The sequence below is a fragment of the Echiichthys vipera genome, assembly GCF_963691815.1.
Source record: "Echiichthys vipera genome assembly, chromosome: 7".
Lineage (NCBI taxonomy): Eukaryota > Metazoa > Chordata > Actinopteri > Perciformes > Trachinidae > Echiichthys > Echiichthys vipera.
Window position 1 is genome coordinate 19651276 of NC_139832.1, and position 16927 is coordinate 19668202.

General features: G+C 41.5%; 1 protein-coding gene across 1 annotated transcript in view; it reads left to right on the forward strand.

Annotated features, from left to right (window-relative positions):
• cdh13 (cadherin 13, H-cadherin (heart)) overlaps positions 1-16927 on the forward strand; it is a gene marked incomplete at its 5' end in the record, with an annotated part of 302811 nt that overhangs the window by 236033 nt on the left and 49851 nt on the right. The window contains one exon of the mRNA XM_083916469.1: positions 12617-12759. Within this exon, the coding sequence (XP_083772595.1) occupies positions 12617-12759 (143 nt within the window). The remainder of the gene's footprint in view (positions 1-12616; positions 12760-16927) is intronic.

Below are 16927 nucleotides of genomic sequence, written 5' to 3' on the forward strand. Positions count from 1 at the left end.
CAGCCTTTCCATAATCATGCATATGCACATCCAACACTGTACATAAACCATCACACACTCCAGTTCACACCTTCTTTTACAACCTTTTTTTTCCAAGATCACATACTTTCCCCACCAGCATGTACACAAAGACAAACCTGACTGAAATTCTGACAGATGATTGATGTGACAGGCACCAGCATTTGCTTTCCCCTTTCTCAGTGCTGTCACATTTATTTCCCCTGTATAGACCTGCTGCACTGTGCTGATATAGAGCAGAAAAACGAACAGGTGTGACATGGGTAATTTGTCCACAAGGCCTGGAGCAGTGGTTGGCCAAAACTGGGAGGCTCAGCTCAGTTTAAAGTTGAAATCTAGCCCAGAGCAGCTGACTGAGGACTTTGTAGGCCACCCGAAGGAGTCCTTTTTCAAGCACAATGGCTTCAAAGCCAAATTTTCTCTCTCTCTCTCTCTCTCTCTCTCTCTCTCTCTCTCTCTCTCTCTCTCTCTCTCTCTCTCTCTCTCTCTCTCTCTCTCTCGCTTTCTTACTTGGTCTCTAAACATATAAGAGAGACCGAATTTTCAATGTGCCGTTTATTTTCCCGGATGAAAAGGGATGCAGATTTTTTTAACCTCTGACTCATATTACAGATAAATGCCCCACTTCACTGTAGCTCAATACATGTGTTCAAAGTGAAATCCAGTGGTTGTTTCTTCCTCTCTGCCATGTCAGTGGGAGGCGAGTCAAGGTCTTATGCAGACAACTGGCACCAGATTCATGCAATGAGTTGGTTCACTTCTGGTTCATGGCACTTTTGGAGAAGGTCTCCAGGTGAAATAAAAAGGAAAAAGTTACAAAAAGAAGTCTTTTTATGTGAGGTTATAACCCTGTTGTAGCCACTGATGTGAGCAGTTTACCCAACTATTGCCAGATGACTTTTGTTCTGCCTTGCATCCGCTTTGACTCCGCCTAGCTCCACTCAACCATTTGGGATTGCTCCATTGCACAGGGATTTCAGGGTCTGCAAAAAATGGTCAGGCCAATCAGGACCGCCGGGCGAGGTTTTATAGATGGGACGTAGCGGAGAAGCGACTGTTTGTGATTCAGACAACAATGGCGTCAACATCAATGCTGCTATTTCATCCGTGTTGTCCAATCTAGTGAATATTTCTTCTTTAAAAGAACACCAGAGAACAGCTCTGAAGGCTTTAGTTGGTGGAAATTGTTTTCGCCCGTCTCTCTCATCAGCGTCACAGGTTGGTTTCAATTGTGGGTGGGTGTAGTAACACGTCAATAAAGATGACGGACAAGATCCTTGGACATATACTAGGATTTTTGATAAGGTTCAGCCTCCTGAAATGTCTTTGCTATGGAGCGATCCCAGATGAATGAGTGAAGTAAGGTGGCATGAAATTTATCTGGCAAGAGTCAGGTTAGTGCGCAGTGAGACTGAACTGAAAGTTGAGGGCCCAAAAACCCTATCTTGCAAGGTAGCTGGATGTCTCGCGATATCACGAGATTGCACTGAGAATCGCTTGATCACATATCACACGAAAATCCATCTTGTGAGGCTTCAAATAATGAAGCAAATGAAACAACCAATCATTGTCCTCTGATGAGGTACTAGTTGTTGAGGTGTGTGTGTGTGTGTATATATATATATATATATATATATATATATATATACAGTGTATATATGGGCAATTTTGCACACAGTGGCAGCGAAAACCTTCCTTTTAACAGGCAAGAACGTTGTACAGACAACAGACAATACTGGAGGACTCTGACTGGCACCTCAGATGACACCACTAGAGAAGAAATAGAGCTGAGAACAGACCGGGGCGGAGTCAGCAATTGAAAGTGGGGAGAATTCATTTTCACTGCACACTTATTCACAGTTCCAGTCTCCCTGCCTTATCTCCATTCTCGATCCCTACCTCACTCTCCCTGCACTGCACCCCTCCCTCTTTTTCCTCCTCCTTTACGAGCTGTGAATTTGGATGAAGTGTACAGTTATAAGGGCCAAACACAATCGGTACAACCCTTATACTTTTACTTTGCACATGTCTTGAATGATGTCCTTATATCTATTGCTAACACACACACACTAAGCAGCTCTCCAAAAACACTATTATCAATGCCTCTGTGTCATCTTCTTTCTCTAAGTAAGTTAGACTGCAATCACTGGCAGATCTTGCTGGCAGGAGGGAGAGAAGTGACAGAGAGACAGATAAAGATAGCAAGATGAAGTAAGAGCCAACAGAAATTGAGGAGGACATAAAGAACAAGAAAGAAAGGCAGAAACAAGTGGAAGAGAAGAGGTTAGTGTGAGACGTGCATTACAGGTTTTCCTGTAATATGCTGTCATTGCCATCCAAGTGTATGAGTGTTCATGTCGAAGTTGCAGTGCACTGCAGAAAACTGAAAATGGGGAACACCGACACTTGAAAAAGCATGACTAAGCTCTTATGTGGGCGGCGCTGGTGGTGTGTGTGTGTGTGTGGCTTGTTTCTGTTGAGGGGGGTATACTGCAAGTGAGAGAAAATAGAGTTTGCATTAAAATAAGTGTTGCGTAACTTGAATTCAGCGAGTTTTTTCAAGTGACCAAACAGAGAAGAGGTATGTGACCTTCTCTACTCTTTATACACACATACTTACACCCATTTAAATAATCAAATTGGATGCATGTCCCTTGACCTCCGACAGTGTGAATCATTATGCTTTAAAGCCCCATAGAAACACCTGGGATCTCATGTTGCAGCTGGTTTTTTTTACACTGATTTTGTCTTATTATGCATCACTATCTATTCTTCACTGCTGGGCATTTTAATCAGCCTAACTTTAGTCTGGCATCCAGCCTTTCCATTGCCCCCACCTGTATTATGTACCCTTAAACAACTCACAATCTGAAAATGAAGTGTTGTCTGCAACACTCTGATACTGTATAGGTGTGTGGGTAATTTTATCACTCAAGGGATGGGTGTTCTTCACATTATTGCATTTAATTATTGAAGTAAGCCCAAAAGCAAAGTAAAATATATTATACAAGGATCAAACTTCAATATGTGCACTGGCATATTCCTTCCATATATCTTTATGTTATGTAAATCTCATTTTGACCCCCTCACAGCTCCCTGGAGGAGGGTCCAGGTGGAGAACCAATGCTTCACTACTCAAAACCAATTTACTTCTTAAAGTCAGTATATGCATGACCTGATCGGCCATCCCTAGATTGTTATGGCTGTTTTGTGAAACTTAATGATGTTCATTCAGGAAAGGGAGTTGATGGCATGAATATCCATCAACCCCCTAGAAACCCAACAGGCTCAGGCAAAAAACAGGCTCGGCTTGAAGGGAGAAATGGATGACTTCAGGGTATGCTTTGGGAGTTTTACATGGAGTCTAACCTCATACAGTATATTACCTACAGTATGTGAGTAAGGTCAGGTTAAAGTTGTAGTCCGTAAGATTTTCATCTAGTTAAATGTCTGTTAAGTTACCATCTATTAAAGATGTGAGTTAAAACAATGATGATTGATCATATGATGAACCACTAATGAAAGTGCCTGTATTTTCTGCCTTGCGACAAATAAAATCTGAGTGTCTGTGGCGACTTTTCAGCGCTAAGATAAAAATTAGCTTTTTAGTCCTTCCCCTTTTCTCTCTTAAGACCTCCTATCAGTGTGGAGCATGTGAAGGCATCACGCCTCATCACGCAGGTGAGCGATGCCAATCTACTGACGTCACACAGTCAACACAGTTTGGTTTCCAAAGGAACTCTGGGAGATGTGGTCCCAAAGACGCGCCTGCAATTACATCATACTGCCAAAGCGGCCGCTAGAAACAACATCTCTCAATTATTACGGATACATCTTTGAAGTTTCACTAATCACTATTTCTAATGTTACCAATGAGAATGTATAAAGATAAATAAGCTTTTAGTGACAAATCCAGAGAATTTTGATTGACTCTACAGTTCCCCTCAACGCTACAGCCTACAACTTTGAAAGGTTAGTTTGGTCTCAGTGCTTTCATCAATTTACTTACCAGAAGCAGCAGATACACTACCTGCCCAGCACCAAATGGCTGACAGACAATGTTAGTTACTAGCTGGTGAACATAGTGAAGCATTCACCATCTAAAGAGCCGGGTATTTCTCCAGAAATTGGTGAAGAACATAGCTAAAAGGAGTGTGCTGCTTCTATGTCTACCCTTCTTCTTTTAATCTGCTTCTTGTGACTTCTCCAACATTTTTATCTGGAGTGCCCTTTAAGAAAGGTTTCACTTCATGGTTAAAGGAACAACCGTGTTGAGTGTTGGTACGGGAACAACACTTGCACACACTTACACACACCCGACCATCAATCTGACCTCCTCCTCAAGACTTTTGGCAATGTTATACATGCAACACATATTGTGTGCCGTTACTACTTAAAATGGACGATAATTCAGATGACCACAAGACATTATCTAATAACAATAACAATATTGTAATTAATGACTCAATAATTAGTGTATCATCATAGTGCTTTGTGGGAATTCAGTACACAAACAAAAGGCGGAACAAACAACATAATGAATGATAGAAATCAAGTGAACCAAATTGAAAAGCATTTTAATAGTCAGCTCTGTGTGAAAAGTGCATTGTCCAATTAGAGGTCCATAATCAGTATTTATACTGTTAAACCAGAAAAAACTGCATTCAAAAGAGGACTCAAACAACTACAGTACATGTATATTACTACTATTTAGATGAGGTGCCCCAACATATATTACTTAAGAAAAAAAAAACATAAGAGCAATAATCAGCATAGATTATGTGCAAAGAGTTGTCCTTTATTGTGGTCACTACTCATGCTCTTATCTTATCTTATAGAATAGAATAGAATAGAATAGAATTACTTTAATGATCCCAGACTGGGAAATTATTTTGTGACAGCAGTAGTAGTGGGTCAGCAAATAAAAACTTAACATACATAACATAAATATAATACAATATATAGATAGTGTATATATACAGTGCACAGTGTGCTATAAACAATAAACAATAATAATATATACAACAAAATATGCAAAATATACTATAACAATAATAATATATACAAAAGAAGAAAAAAAACAGTAGAGAGACCAAAGTTCTCTGTCAGGCAGAGGTGAGAGAGTTATAAAAAGTGATGGATTGTGGCAGGAAAGATTTCCTGAATCTGTTGCTCCGACAGCGAAGCTGAAGCAGCCTTTTGGAGAAGGTGCCCCGCTGTCTGACCAGTGTGAGTTGGAGAGGGTGGAGAGGATTATCCATGATGGATAACATTTTTTTCAGTGTCCTCCTCTCCACCACAGCCTCCAGAGTGTCCTGTTTGCAGCCAATCGCAGAGCCAGCCTTCCTGATCAGTTTGTTGAGTCTGCTGGTGTCGCTGGCGCCGATGCTGCTTCCCCAACAAACCACAGCAAAGAAAAGTACACTGGCCACCACAGACTGATATAAGATCTCCAACATCTTGCTGCACACGTTGAAGGATCTCAGCTTCCTCAGGAAGTAAAGTCTGCTCATCCCCTTCTTGTAAACAGCTTCTGTGTTGGATCTCCAGTCCAGTCTGTGGTTGATGGTAACACCCAGGTACTTGTAATTCACCACCCCCTCCACATCATTTCCCAGAATGCACAGATGTTGGAAAGCCTGAAATCTATCACCATCTCTCTGGTCTTGATGATGTTCAGCCGCAGGTGATTCTGTCCAGTCCACTTCACAAAGTTGTCTACCAGTGCCCTGTACTCCTCCCCCTATCTCTCTAAATAAGCTCTTTACACAGATTGTCTGTCTTTTTCTGTGAATCCTTCCCGCACTTGCTATTGACACAAAAACGCACACAAATACAAACAATGCAAGTGATAATTTTGCTCCTGATGTAAGTGGATTACGAGTGGGTGGCAAGCCTCTCACGCTCCCAGATCCCTTTGAGTTGTCTGAAAAAACTGAGGAACAAGGCTCAGATCAGAGTTAGAAAGAGCTCATCTGTCTCAACACATCCACAACATCGACAGTGAAGCCCTGCTCTCAGATAAGAACTGTTAGCTGTCAAATTAATTATTTACATCTTTGATATGTATTGGTTAAGATTCCCTTTTTATCAAGTATCGTTTTCAGGGTTTTTGTAAAGTTTGTACTGCATTGGGTTTTTTTTATCATTCTGCACAGTTCTCTTATTGAATGAAATAGCAGTTCTCTGTATAATTATATGTTTTAAGTACTTAAAAAAAATTGCACTTGCAATTGCCATTATATTATTTTCAACTTAAAAATGGATCATTTCAATTTGACTTTTTAAAAGACCCTCATAGGTTGGTATTATAATACATATCTGGCTCTGACTGTCAGCCAGCCAAATCCAGGCTTTTCTGTGTCCTATAACATCAACCCCTTACAGAAACATACACACGTATAAACACACATACACACACAACCCCTGACCAGGCTCTGATGCCAGCTATTGCAGTTCTGAGTAATCCCTAAGGGTGTAGCAATGCAGACCAGTGGAAAGACCAACATTGGGGTCACAGTGTGTGCCTCACTTTGTGCCACTGAAGCAAAAATCTGACAAATCCCTTTGCTGTTTTGAGAAATATTTGACCGTCTAAGCAAAATAAACAATTTACATATTTTAGTGTGTGCTTTACTTATTGCTTGTTTGCACCTGTGCGCAAGTGTGTGTGTGTGTGTGTGTGTGTGATTGTGTGTGTGTGTTTGTGTGTGTGTTTAAAGCGGATGTGTGTATTTGAAGCTAAATGAGGACGAGATGCGTGATCGTTCTGTTTGTGTACTTTTTGTTGACTGATTTGTTTGGGCCTTCTCTGGTTTTCGGAGATAACCATGTATTACCGGATATGAATATTCCTAATGACTTTTTAATGTCTTCCTAATTGCTAATGGACTGTCTCCATTTTTGCATACGGAGGAGGAACAGTGAATCTGACTCATTTAATGATTACCTTTTGAGCCTGCACTAAAGCAGACGGATCAATTACACTTTTTCAGAACTTCAACTGTTAGAAGAAACATAATAATCTGATATTTAACTCAACAGTATGCATATCCCCATTGTATTTGTCTTTCAGCAAAAGGAATATCCCATATGTCTGAAAGAGTTTCCCAGGATTTGAGCTTTAGAGTGAATCTCAGAGTTTATGTGGAATGAAAATTAACATTTAGAGGAAGATTTCATGGATGAAAACAGGCTGGTTGGACTGCTCTGCTTATGTCCAGGCTTGAAACCCTGGTAGTGATGGCCAAATGAAGCTTCATGAACCATTCTGTTTATTTTCTGAGTCCACTAGATGGCGATCTCCTTTCAACAAAGGGTTCAAAGCACACTGAATTGCCATTCTATGAGTCTTTTTCTTTAAATGAAGACTGCCATCTAGTGGGGTCAACAAACAACTTATGCATCCATGAAGCTTTATTTGGACCTCACTAAACCCTGGTTAACAGAGAGAGGGTTTTGCTTCACTCTAAAATATGTTGCCGAGCATAAAATGTCAGAACATAAGTAATATTAACTCACGTTTTTTGAAGTTCTGTCTGCTTCAGTTTTCCATATTTGTCATAGGAGGAGGGCCCAGTTCAGCTTAGCACGTTAGTGTATGTGCTCGGAAAAGAAGCAGAGAGCATTCTCTGCTTTCACCTATAGTGAGGAGGAAGATGAGTCAGACTATGATACTGTTTTAGGCTTATGCATTCTTCATATTGAGAGGCAAAGCTATTCGTGAACGGGCGTGCATCAATCAGAGAATGCAGTGGCCAGGAGGGTGTCCAGAGACATTTATTTGTGCGTGTTTGGACTCAACTGTGAGGAGAACATCAGAGACAGGATCTTGGTTGGCATTATGGGCAAAGGTCTTTCTCAGAGGCTGAAGATGGTCCTCAAACTCACCCTGGAGATGGCTGCACGGGAAGTAAGGCAGTCAGAAGAGATAAAAGCCCAAGTCAGCCAGCAAGGACGAGAGCAGGCTGCCACAATTCAGGAGGTGGAGCATCAACTAGACAGTAGTGGTGCCCAACCGAAATGGCAGAGTGAACAACGTGACAGCTACAGCGAGCGCAGAAGGTGCCATCAGTGAGGGAAAACACAGCATAGACATGAGGAGGATTGCCCCGCAAGAAGGTCTACCTGTTACAAATGTGGAAAAGGAAGACACTGGGAGAGAGTATGTCAAAGCAAACAAGTGATTGAGGATGTGGAACAAAAAGAGGATTTTTATTGTATGGGCTCAGTTAACAGTACAACTGGCAACAATGATGATGATGAATGGATAGTCACATTGAACATTGGGGGTTTAACCGTTTAAAATTGACACAGGTGTTGATTGTAGTGTCATAAGTAAAACTATGTACAAAGCACTACAGAAGAGAAGAGTTCTACAGAGGCCTAAGAAGGTACTGAGTGGTCCAGGTGGAGGACTGAACAGTTTGGGATAGTTTTTCACTCAGACCAGCTACAAGCGTAGAACTTACACTATAAGACTCTATGTTATTAGAGGGCAGAACGTGAACAACCTACTTAATAGGCCAGCAGCTTTAGCTTTGGGGCTAGTGAAGCGAGTGCACAAGGTTCACAGTAGTGAAAAGAAGTTCAGCCTGCTGAAAGCAGCCTATGAAGATAGTGTTACAGGACAATGCACCGCCGTACGCAGTCTGCACTCCACGCAGAGTGCCCATCCCCCTCCCGGGTGCAGTAAAATTAGTTGGTCCTGATGGAGGCCAAAAACATCATAGAAGCTGTGACCAGCTGGTGCCTGTCCCAAAAAAGTCTGGACAAGCACGCATCTGTGTCTACCTGAATAAGCTTAATAAAGCTGTGAAAAGGGAGTGATTCATCTTACTGACGTCGGAAGAAAGGACATCTCAGCTCACCAGTGCAACGGGTAGACAGTGCTACGTTGCACTGGTGAGGATCAGCGTCCCTGCATCACCCAAGAAAATGGACTGCATTTGGAAAGGGACAGCATTCTCATTGACCCCCATGTTAAACAGGCCGATTTTCACAGCATAATTAAACCTACTCAGGACTTGTTTACAAAAAAACATTCTAGTCTGTATGTTTAAGTCATATCTCCATGACAACACTTAGGAGGGTGAATATTTTTGTAACAGGCTAGTTTTTATTTTATTGGAGGTTAAAGTTTATGAATAATTAGGGGCACGGCCTCTTGAGAGACAGTTAGCCTCTGGCCCTCACTTCTCCTCGAAAGCTAGTTGTCACGATTAGCATGCTAACTCCGTCTTCTTGACCTGGACTGAGGTAATTTGTGTGGTGGTGTTTCCATAAGTGACAAGATGATTTGCTCTTTGATCAACTGTACAAACAGATGGTTTAGGAGCCCACCGTGTTAACGTTAGCTTTGTTATGCTAATTAAATAGCAGCACTTGCACCATGACTTGCAGTACAGCCTGCTATCTATGACACATACACTAGATGCTAATCTGGAGCAGCGGGAGCATTCAGTCCATGAGGGTCGGTGTTTTACAGTCTATGAGCACAGTACTGTGTGGAATATCAGTTTAAATCAGGGATCATAAATGCTGCCTGCCCTTTACTCCCGAAGCCGGTGTAATCTCCACTAGAGACACGGGAGTGCCTGCATTTGACTCGCAGAGGCGTGTTTTTTGTCTTTTATTTCATATCATAGCCGGTGTAGTCTCTGCTAGAGACATCGGACTCCCACTCCTGTTTATCTAGCAACATATTGAAAAAAAGAACTATGAACTAGTAAATTTTTGGAACTGTGAACAAAATTTTGTTATATGACCTATGAACTGAACTAGTTCATCTTAAAATATGTGAACTGAACTTTGAAATAGATCATTTAGAAAGCGAACTTCCCCAACACTGCCAGTAGGTAAGTCTTTCAAAACACTCTTTTAATAAACTCCGGGCCCAATAACTACATTATTGGTTCTTCGGTTAATGTGTAAGGACTCTTGTGTTATGGTTTAGGGATTGTTGCAGTATCCAAAAGGGGGAGATGTCATAGGAGGACTACACCAGAGGCACTAAGTAGTCAGTGAGATGTAGGGAGGAACTGGACTTCAAGGGGGAGTTAAGGGGTGGCGGTTGAACGCATTTCCGTTGCATCATCTTGGATGCCTGCTTATAATCTGGCACTTGATCACTATGTTTTTACAGAGGATGACACCCTGAAACATCCTGAACACAGCAAGATTAGAAAATACAGATACAGACACCGCCACAAATTTCTAGTGGGTCATATATAATGATTGAGAGGGATTATTAGTTTATACAATGTTTTATAGGAAAATCCTACTAACTATGCCTCAAAGATAATATCATGCTCTAGTACACTGACACATTCTCTACAATACTGATAATGTATTTATACATTACATTTTGGTAGGTCCACATATTTGACATCAAATACCCTAAAACTGTTTTCTACTCTTGTGCATACGTGTGTTTCTGTATCACAATGTGGGGAATGATGATGAAACAGTGATATATGGAGGTTAATAACCTTTCAGCCTGGCTCTGTTTTATTGGAGGAGTGAGCCTTATGAATCATGTGGGTGCTCTAGGTGTGTTCACATAAGTGTGTGTGTGTGTGTGTGTGTGTGTGTGTGTGTGTGTGTGTGTGTGTGTGTGTGTGTGAGTGTGTGTGTGTGTGTGTGTGTGTGTGTGTGTGTGTGTGTGTGTGTATGTGTGTGTGTGTGTGTGTGTGTGTGTGTGTGTCTGTGTCTGTGTGTGTGTGCGCGTGTGTTTGTGTACGTGCATACGTGCATGTATGTACACTTCTGTTATGTGTAAGAATGAGAGCATGATTTATTTGTGCATTTAACCTTGAAGCAGTGCCTCTTTTCTTACAGTAGAACATATGTGTTGGTTAACAGTAGTAATCACTGGTAGGGGAAGTGTGTGTGAGTGAGAGCAGGAGGGGGAAAGGTGTGAGCAGAGGTTGATTGCAAAGCCATTTCCCAAGGCTTTGTCGCGCTCTGTTAGCGGAAGAGCTCCATTTCAGAGACAATTTGTCTACTGCTGAACACATTGGCAAAGAGTGGCCTTGTGGTGAAGAAAGCTTGTAGTAGTGTGTGTGTGTGTGTGTGTGTGTGTGTGTGTGTGTGTGTGTGTGTGTGTGTGTGTGTGTGTGTGTGTGTGTGTGTGTGTGTGTGTGTGTGTGTGTGTGTGTGTGTGTGTGTGTGTGTGTGTGTGTGTGTGTGTGTGTGTGTGCGTGCGTGCGTGTGTGTGTGTGTAAAACTTAAGCTGCCTGTGTGTGCCCTTTGTGTATGCATGAGGGATGATTCCCGGGAGACCTTACCTGTTCTTACAGTATATCCCTGTTTATATAGAAAAGTAGTGCAAGAGAGCTCCTAAATAAATCACTTTTGACATGAACACAGATACAAGCACCTTGCAATCACCATCTACCAGCCATCAGCGTCTAGCTGAGTGGCCACATTGGAAGGGTCGTGATCCTCTCTTCAGCTGGTTTCAAGGAGCTTGCTCGTTCGCCCACAAGATTTTTGGAGAGGTTATCCATCATCTTCAAATCTCAGCCCTACAGGAGCTGCTGTTTCTGCAGTCACTTACACATGCACACAGCTTATGCAGAGGATGTAACTTTGGGCCTATTTTCACACCATTTTCTTGTTCACTCAGTGTATGGTTTTTGGCAATACCATTGTCTGTTTCTGTGGCATGCGGTCACCAGCAGCACCATGTTAAAGAAGTGCCCGTAATATCATTCTAATATTTATTTCAACATAAATAGTTATTTCAAAGATAATATTTTAAACACATTTTGGTCCTATAACTACATTAAAGTGCAATTGCACAGTTGCATGGTAGAATCTTATGTATCTCACAAAGAAACACGTAAACTACTTGTTTATAGACTTACTATACAGAAAGGGGTCTCAACTACACAGTTTTAATCATTGTCAATAGTAAAGGTAACTCAAAGAGCTGCTCTCTTCTTTGTAAGGACAGATGGACTAAGTGAATAATGCATCTTGATGACATCATTTTGGTTGTGTAAAACATATGGGTAAAAGCCTGCCATTGCCTGCCTATTTTTATTTGCCATTATCCTCCCTTTCCACTCAAGATGATTGTGATTGGTTAAATAAAGAAATACAAACAAGCCAGAGTGTTTTCCCCTATACCAGAATGATAGCAGCAAGACCATACTGCATCACTAACACTGTGCTTCAGCTATAGGTCTGGCTATGTGAGATTAGGTGAAACTTTATAAAACAATTTGATTAATAATGATGTATACATATTTTATGTATATTTTTCAGGAGCAAAAAGCATTTATTCACGTATGCACCCAGAAGTCATTTTCCATATGTTCTCAAAATGTAAACTCCTGTGGTATCATTTTTCAGTAGGAGTCAGAATTCAGTGGATTTATACACTGTACAGGACAAATATGGAGTATTCAAATGCCTGTCTTGTCTGTTGTTGCATCTATGTAGCTGTCTATCTTTGAGATGCAAGGAATCTAAATATATATAGGGCAAAACTACCTGGAAGGACATCGTTTCTGCAAGAGAGAGTGTATAGTTGGTTTTCTGGTGCATGTATAGTCACAGCTTCTTACTTATTTTATTGACTTTCTTCCAGGTATGCTGTTCTGCGAGACCCAGCGGGCTGGCTGAGTGTGAGCCCAGTCACAGGAACTGTCAACACTTCGGCCTCGCTGGACCGTGAGTCTCCTTATGTCAAGGACAATAAATACACAGCTGTCTTCATTGCCACAGATAACGGTGAGTTGCAAATACCCAACTGTATGAAAATAATAGAGGATAATTAGAAATAAACAACATGGCATGTATTTTAAATAATCTGTAAAACCTTCAGATAAATACAGATACATTTTGCTACTTTTCCACTGATATAATATAACAGTAATTGTTAGCTAGCAAATGCAAGGCTTAGGAATTAATTAAAATTGGTTCCTAGAAGCAACCATTTTTATGCACAAAAAGTGACAAAGGATTGTTTGAAACAATTCAATGTAGATTTGGATTGCCAGTAAATGTATTGATAGTCCTGGTGGATTAAGACTGCAACAGAAAGGCATTGCCAAAATCCTTTAATTATAAGTGTAAAACCACCATAGCAATACAAATGTCAACCATATTTGCCAAGTTCACTCTAACTACCACTTAAATAAACTATTTGAGGTGTTTTAAGGGTATTATCTTGATAAAGATGTGTATTTATGCAGTCGGAACAAGCCAACAAGTCTTCCAACTATAGATGTATTCTCACTTGAATTATCCAAAGAATCCCCCCTGGGTGATGAGTGTTGGAGCAGAATCATTGCAAAACATGAAAAAGAAACAAAGCCTGCCTCTGCATATACCTACATTTCACTCTTTGGAAGGACTTACACTGTTGGTTAGTTACACCTGGCCACAGTGAAACTGTCATTATCCCATGGTGACAGTGGGATGGCCTTACGTGGCACTGCTTCTCACAGACCATATGGTCGCTGGTTGGCAGTGTCAGTGGAGCTGCTGCTCTGAGACTTTCTAAGGCACAGATGAAAGTGTCAAGAGCCCCGGCGCGTCCTTTTTTCTCTTTACTTCTCTTCTCCTGTGTTTCGCTGTCTCTTTGTCCCTCTCTTTCACTGTCTCTCTCCCTCTCCCTATCAATCTATCTGGTCTCCTGTGCTCAGGGAGATTCTGACAGATCCATTAGAGGAACAGAGAGATTCTATTAGTAGGCAGCAGAATAGCACTGTTGTGCTGGGGAATTTGGCAGCCTTGGAAAGATGAGCATTGAAAGAGGAGTAATGATAGAGCAGGAGGTGAAGCTGGAGGAGGTGTAAGGGTCAAAAGAAGAAGAGAAAGGAAGGGACACGAGAGGCAATAACAGGAAAAAGATATAAAGCCAGGGAAGTTGGTAAGGAATAGGTGGAGAAGAAGAAAAATGGTGAAGAGTATGAGTGGGCAGGGCAGGGAGTAAGATTAGTGTTGGAGTCAACAGAGGATACAGGGTAAGAAGATGATTCACAGCTTCATATTTCATAAGCTACTGATGTGACATTGTTATGCATCTGCTTTAAAGAAACCGTATCAGGAGACATTTGGGGAAATATAATTATTTGTTTTCTTGCGGAGAGTTAGATGAGAATTATCACTCTCAAGGATTTATGTTAAATAAAAGCTGGCACCAGCCGCTAGTTAGTTTAGCTTAGTATAAAGACAGGTAACAAGTTAAAAAAAATTCATCCCAGCACTTCTGAAAGCGACCTAATTAATAAAAACTGAAGTGTAAAAAATACTCATTGTTGTCCAGTGCGGAACTAAGCTAGCCAATTTCAAATTTTGACTTGATGATTGCGCAAGGTTAGGTCACATCACCAAAGTTATTACAGCTTATCCTTTCAAATGATAGGTCATTGATGAAGAGTTTCCTCCCTTGTCTTTCTAGACAATGTCTTTTCCATTTTCTCTAGGCATTGCCACATCAGGCCATTCTTCTTAAACTCTTGGTCTGCCCTCCTTCCCCAAATGTTTCTGTGTCAAAAATGTCAAATTGCTGGAGGTGGTAGAATAAAAAAGCAAGAGTCAGTAGGGTTCATCTTGACATGTAGTGGACAAACCAACCAACATTGTCATCCTTTGAGCCAAAAAAACTCAAACTGCACTCCATCCTATTTCTGTCTAACGTGTAAAAGTTATATATCAGATTCACTTGTGTCCTAAGTCACTTTTCTACAAAGATATAAGGAAGGATAACTATAAAAACTCCTGCACCCAGACCTTTAACAACCTACTGAATTCGTGCTTGCATGTGTGCAGTGTGTGTGCATGTGGTTGAAATGTGAGCAGAATACTAATATCCACTCGATCCCTGCCTCGTCTCTTTTGCTGCACACTCTGTCATTGACATGACAAATATGCTCCTTCACTGCAGCGATCTGCCCAATGATTGTAAGACAACCTACCTATGTAGACTACCAACAGGATATCGATTGACCCTTACATCTTCATCTTTATGTGGAGACCTTAGATGAATACCTATCCACTGTGCACTTGAAAGGAGAAGGGTGAGAGTGAGAGGAGAAATAGACTTGTGTCAAACAGAAAGGGAGGAGGTCAAAGGAGAGGCACATATAACGAGTAAATATACACAAAAAGACAATTGGAAAAACAAATTCTCGAGTTGGAAAAAACATTGTTTGAAAGAAGCAGAATCAAAAGTGGGTTAGAGAGAGGTCTTTAACAGCATATCGACCATGGAATGACAAGCAGGATTTGAACCTACTGAATATATCAAAAGGAAAAGATTATGTCAGTAACCTTGTAACTAAAATGCATTTTCTCCTTTTTTATGGGTGGCCATTCTTGCTAGCTTGAAATGGGAGTCATACTCTTGGTCAATGTTTTGCATGGTTAACAACAGATTGACTGCTCCTGGTTACCAGCATGAGTGCAGGTCAGCTGGAGCAGGCCTCCAGCCCGCAACAGATGGTGAACAATGAAGAGAACATGCTGGAAAGAGGGAAGTCAAGAAGTGTGGTCAGGAAGAGAGGCTAAGATGGCAGTCAGCAATAGGACAAAAAAAGACAAGAACACATTATCTGAGGGTTTATCAAGGTGGTGAAGTCAATGTCAATAATGTTGAGGTTAAGGTCAAGGGTCATCTCAGCTGAAGAATTTTCAACATTAAGACTGTAGTCTGGCGGTTACACTCCGTTGCCATAGCACTCAACTGCACATGCAGGAGAGGCAGACAGCCATTCGTCACTCCATGATGTGTGAAGTTGTCGACTTGAATGAGTGTTGGATTGTGTGATACATGTGCACATATAAGTGTATAAATGTATCCGTTTATTTGCATGCACTGGTGCTCACCCTCATCCCTGCAATTATATTTGTGCACATTGTCTCCCTCCTCCTATGATGTGTTTCTGTTACGGAGTTATGACTGAAAATTCACAACCCAGTTTTGCCCGTTCAATGGCACCTGGCAGGCCGGCGGAGTGGCACAACCATGTTTGAAGAGATATTGTTTCAACCTGAGCAGAAGGCTTGACAGGCTGTTTATATAAACTCTCATCAGTAGCTGCTGGTTTTGCACGCCAGCAAATTCTCTTCTGCTCTCTGGTTCCCCGCTGGGATGCCAGCTGTTCCTGCATCTTACCCTCTTCTCCTTGGTCACATTAGGTTTTTTTTCTATTCTGTGTCGTTGTATCTGTTTTGCGTGTAGGTGAGTTAAAGTTGTTTGTCCATCCCTGTTTTTAATGTCTTTGTCCTGGTCCATGTAGTGCCTCTCTAGCCTGCCCCTCCACTCGCTACTATGTGTTGTGGTGCAATGTTTTCTCCTGCTCCTCATTTAAATATTAAACCACCTCCTGGTGGGAGCCATTTGTCATGAGGAGACATGAATACATTATCAGAACCCCAGTCGTCTGAAACGGGGCGAGACACACGCACACACACACGCACATAAGCACGCACACACAGTGTGTGTGCTTTAGTGTCTGCTTCCAACACACCTCCTATTAAAAACAGTTATGCACAGAAGAGCTGAGCAGTTTTGGCTTTGAACATGTGGAATTACGGAGGGGAAAGTGTGTGTGTGTGTGTGTGTGTGTATGTGTGTGTGTGTGTGTGTGTGTGTGTGTGTGTGTGTGTGTGTGTGTGTGTGTGTGTGTGTGTGTGTGTGTGTGTGTGTGTGTGTGTGTGTGTGTGTGTGTGTGTGTGTGTGTGTGTGTGTGTGTGTGTGTGCGTGTGTGTGTGTGTGTGAGAGAGAGAGAGACAACCTCCGCACAGTCAAAGAGAGCTTTGTTAATTACAGGAATATTAAGTATTACACACACATACATGCGCTCAGACTGAGCAGTGTGATAAGTCTCTGCATTCATCACAGTCAGATCACATCCCCTCTGCTTTAAATCAAAAGCAGGAGGCAAAAGGA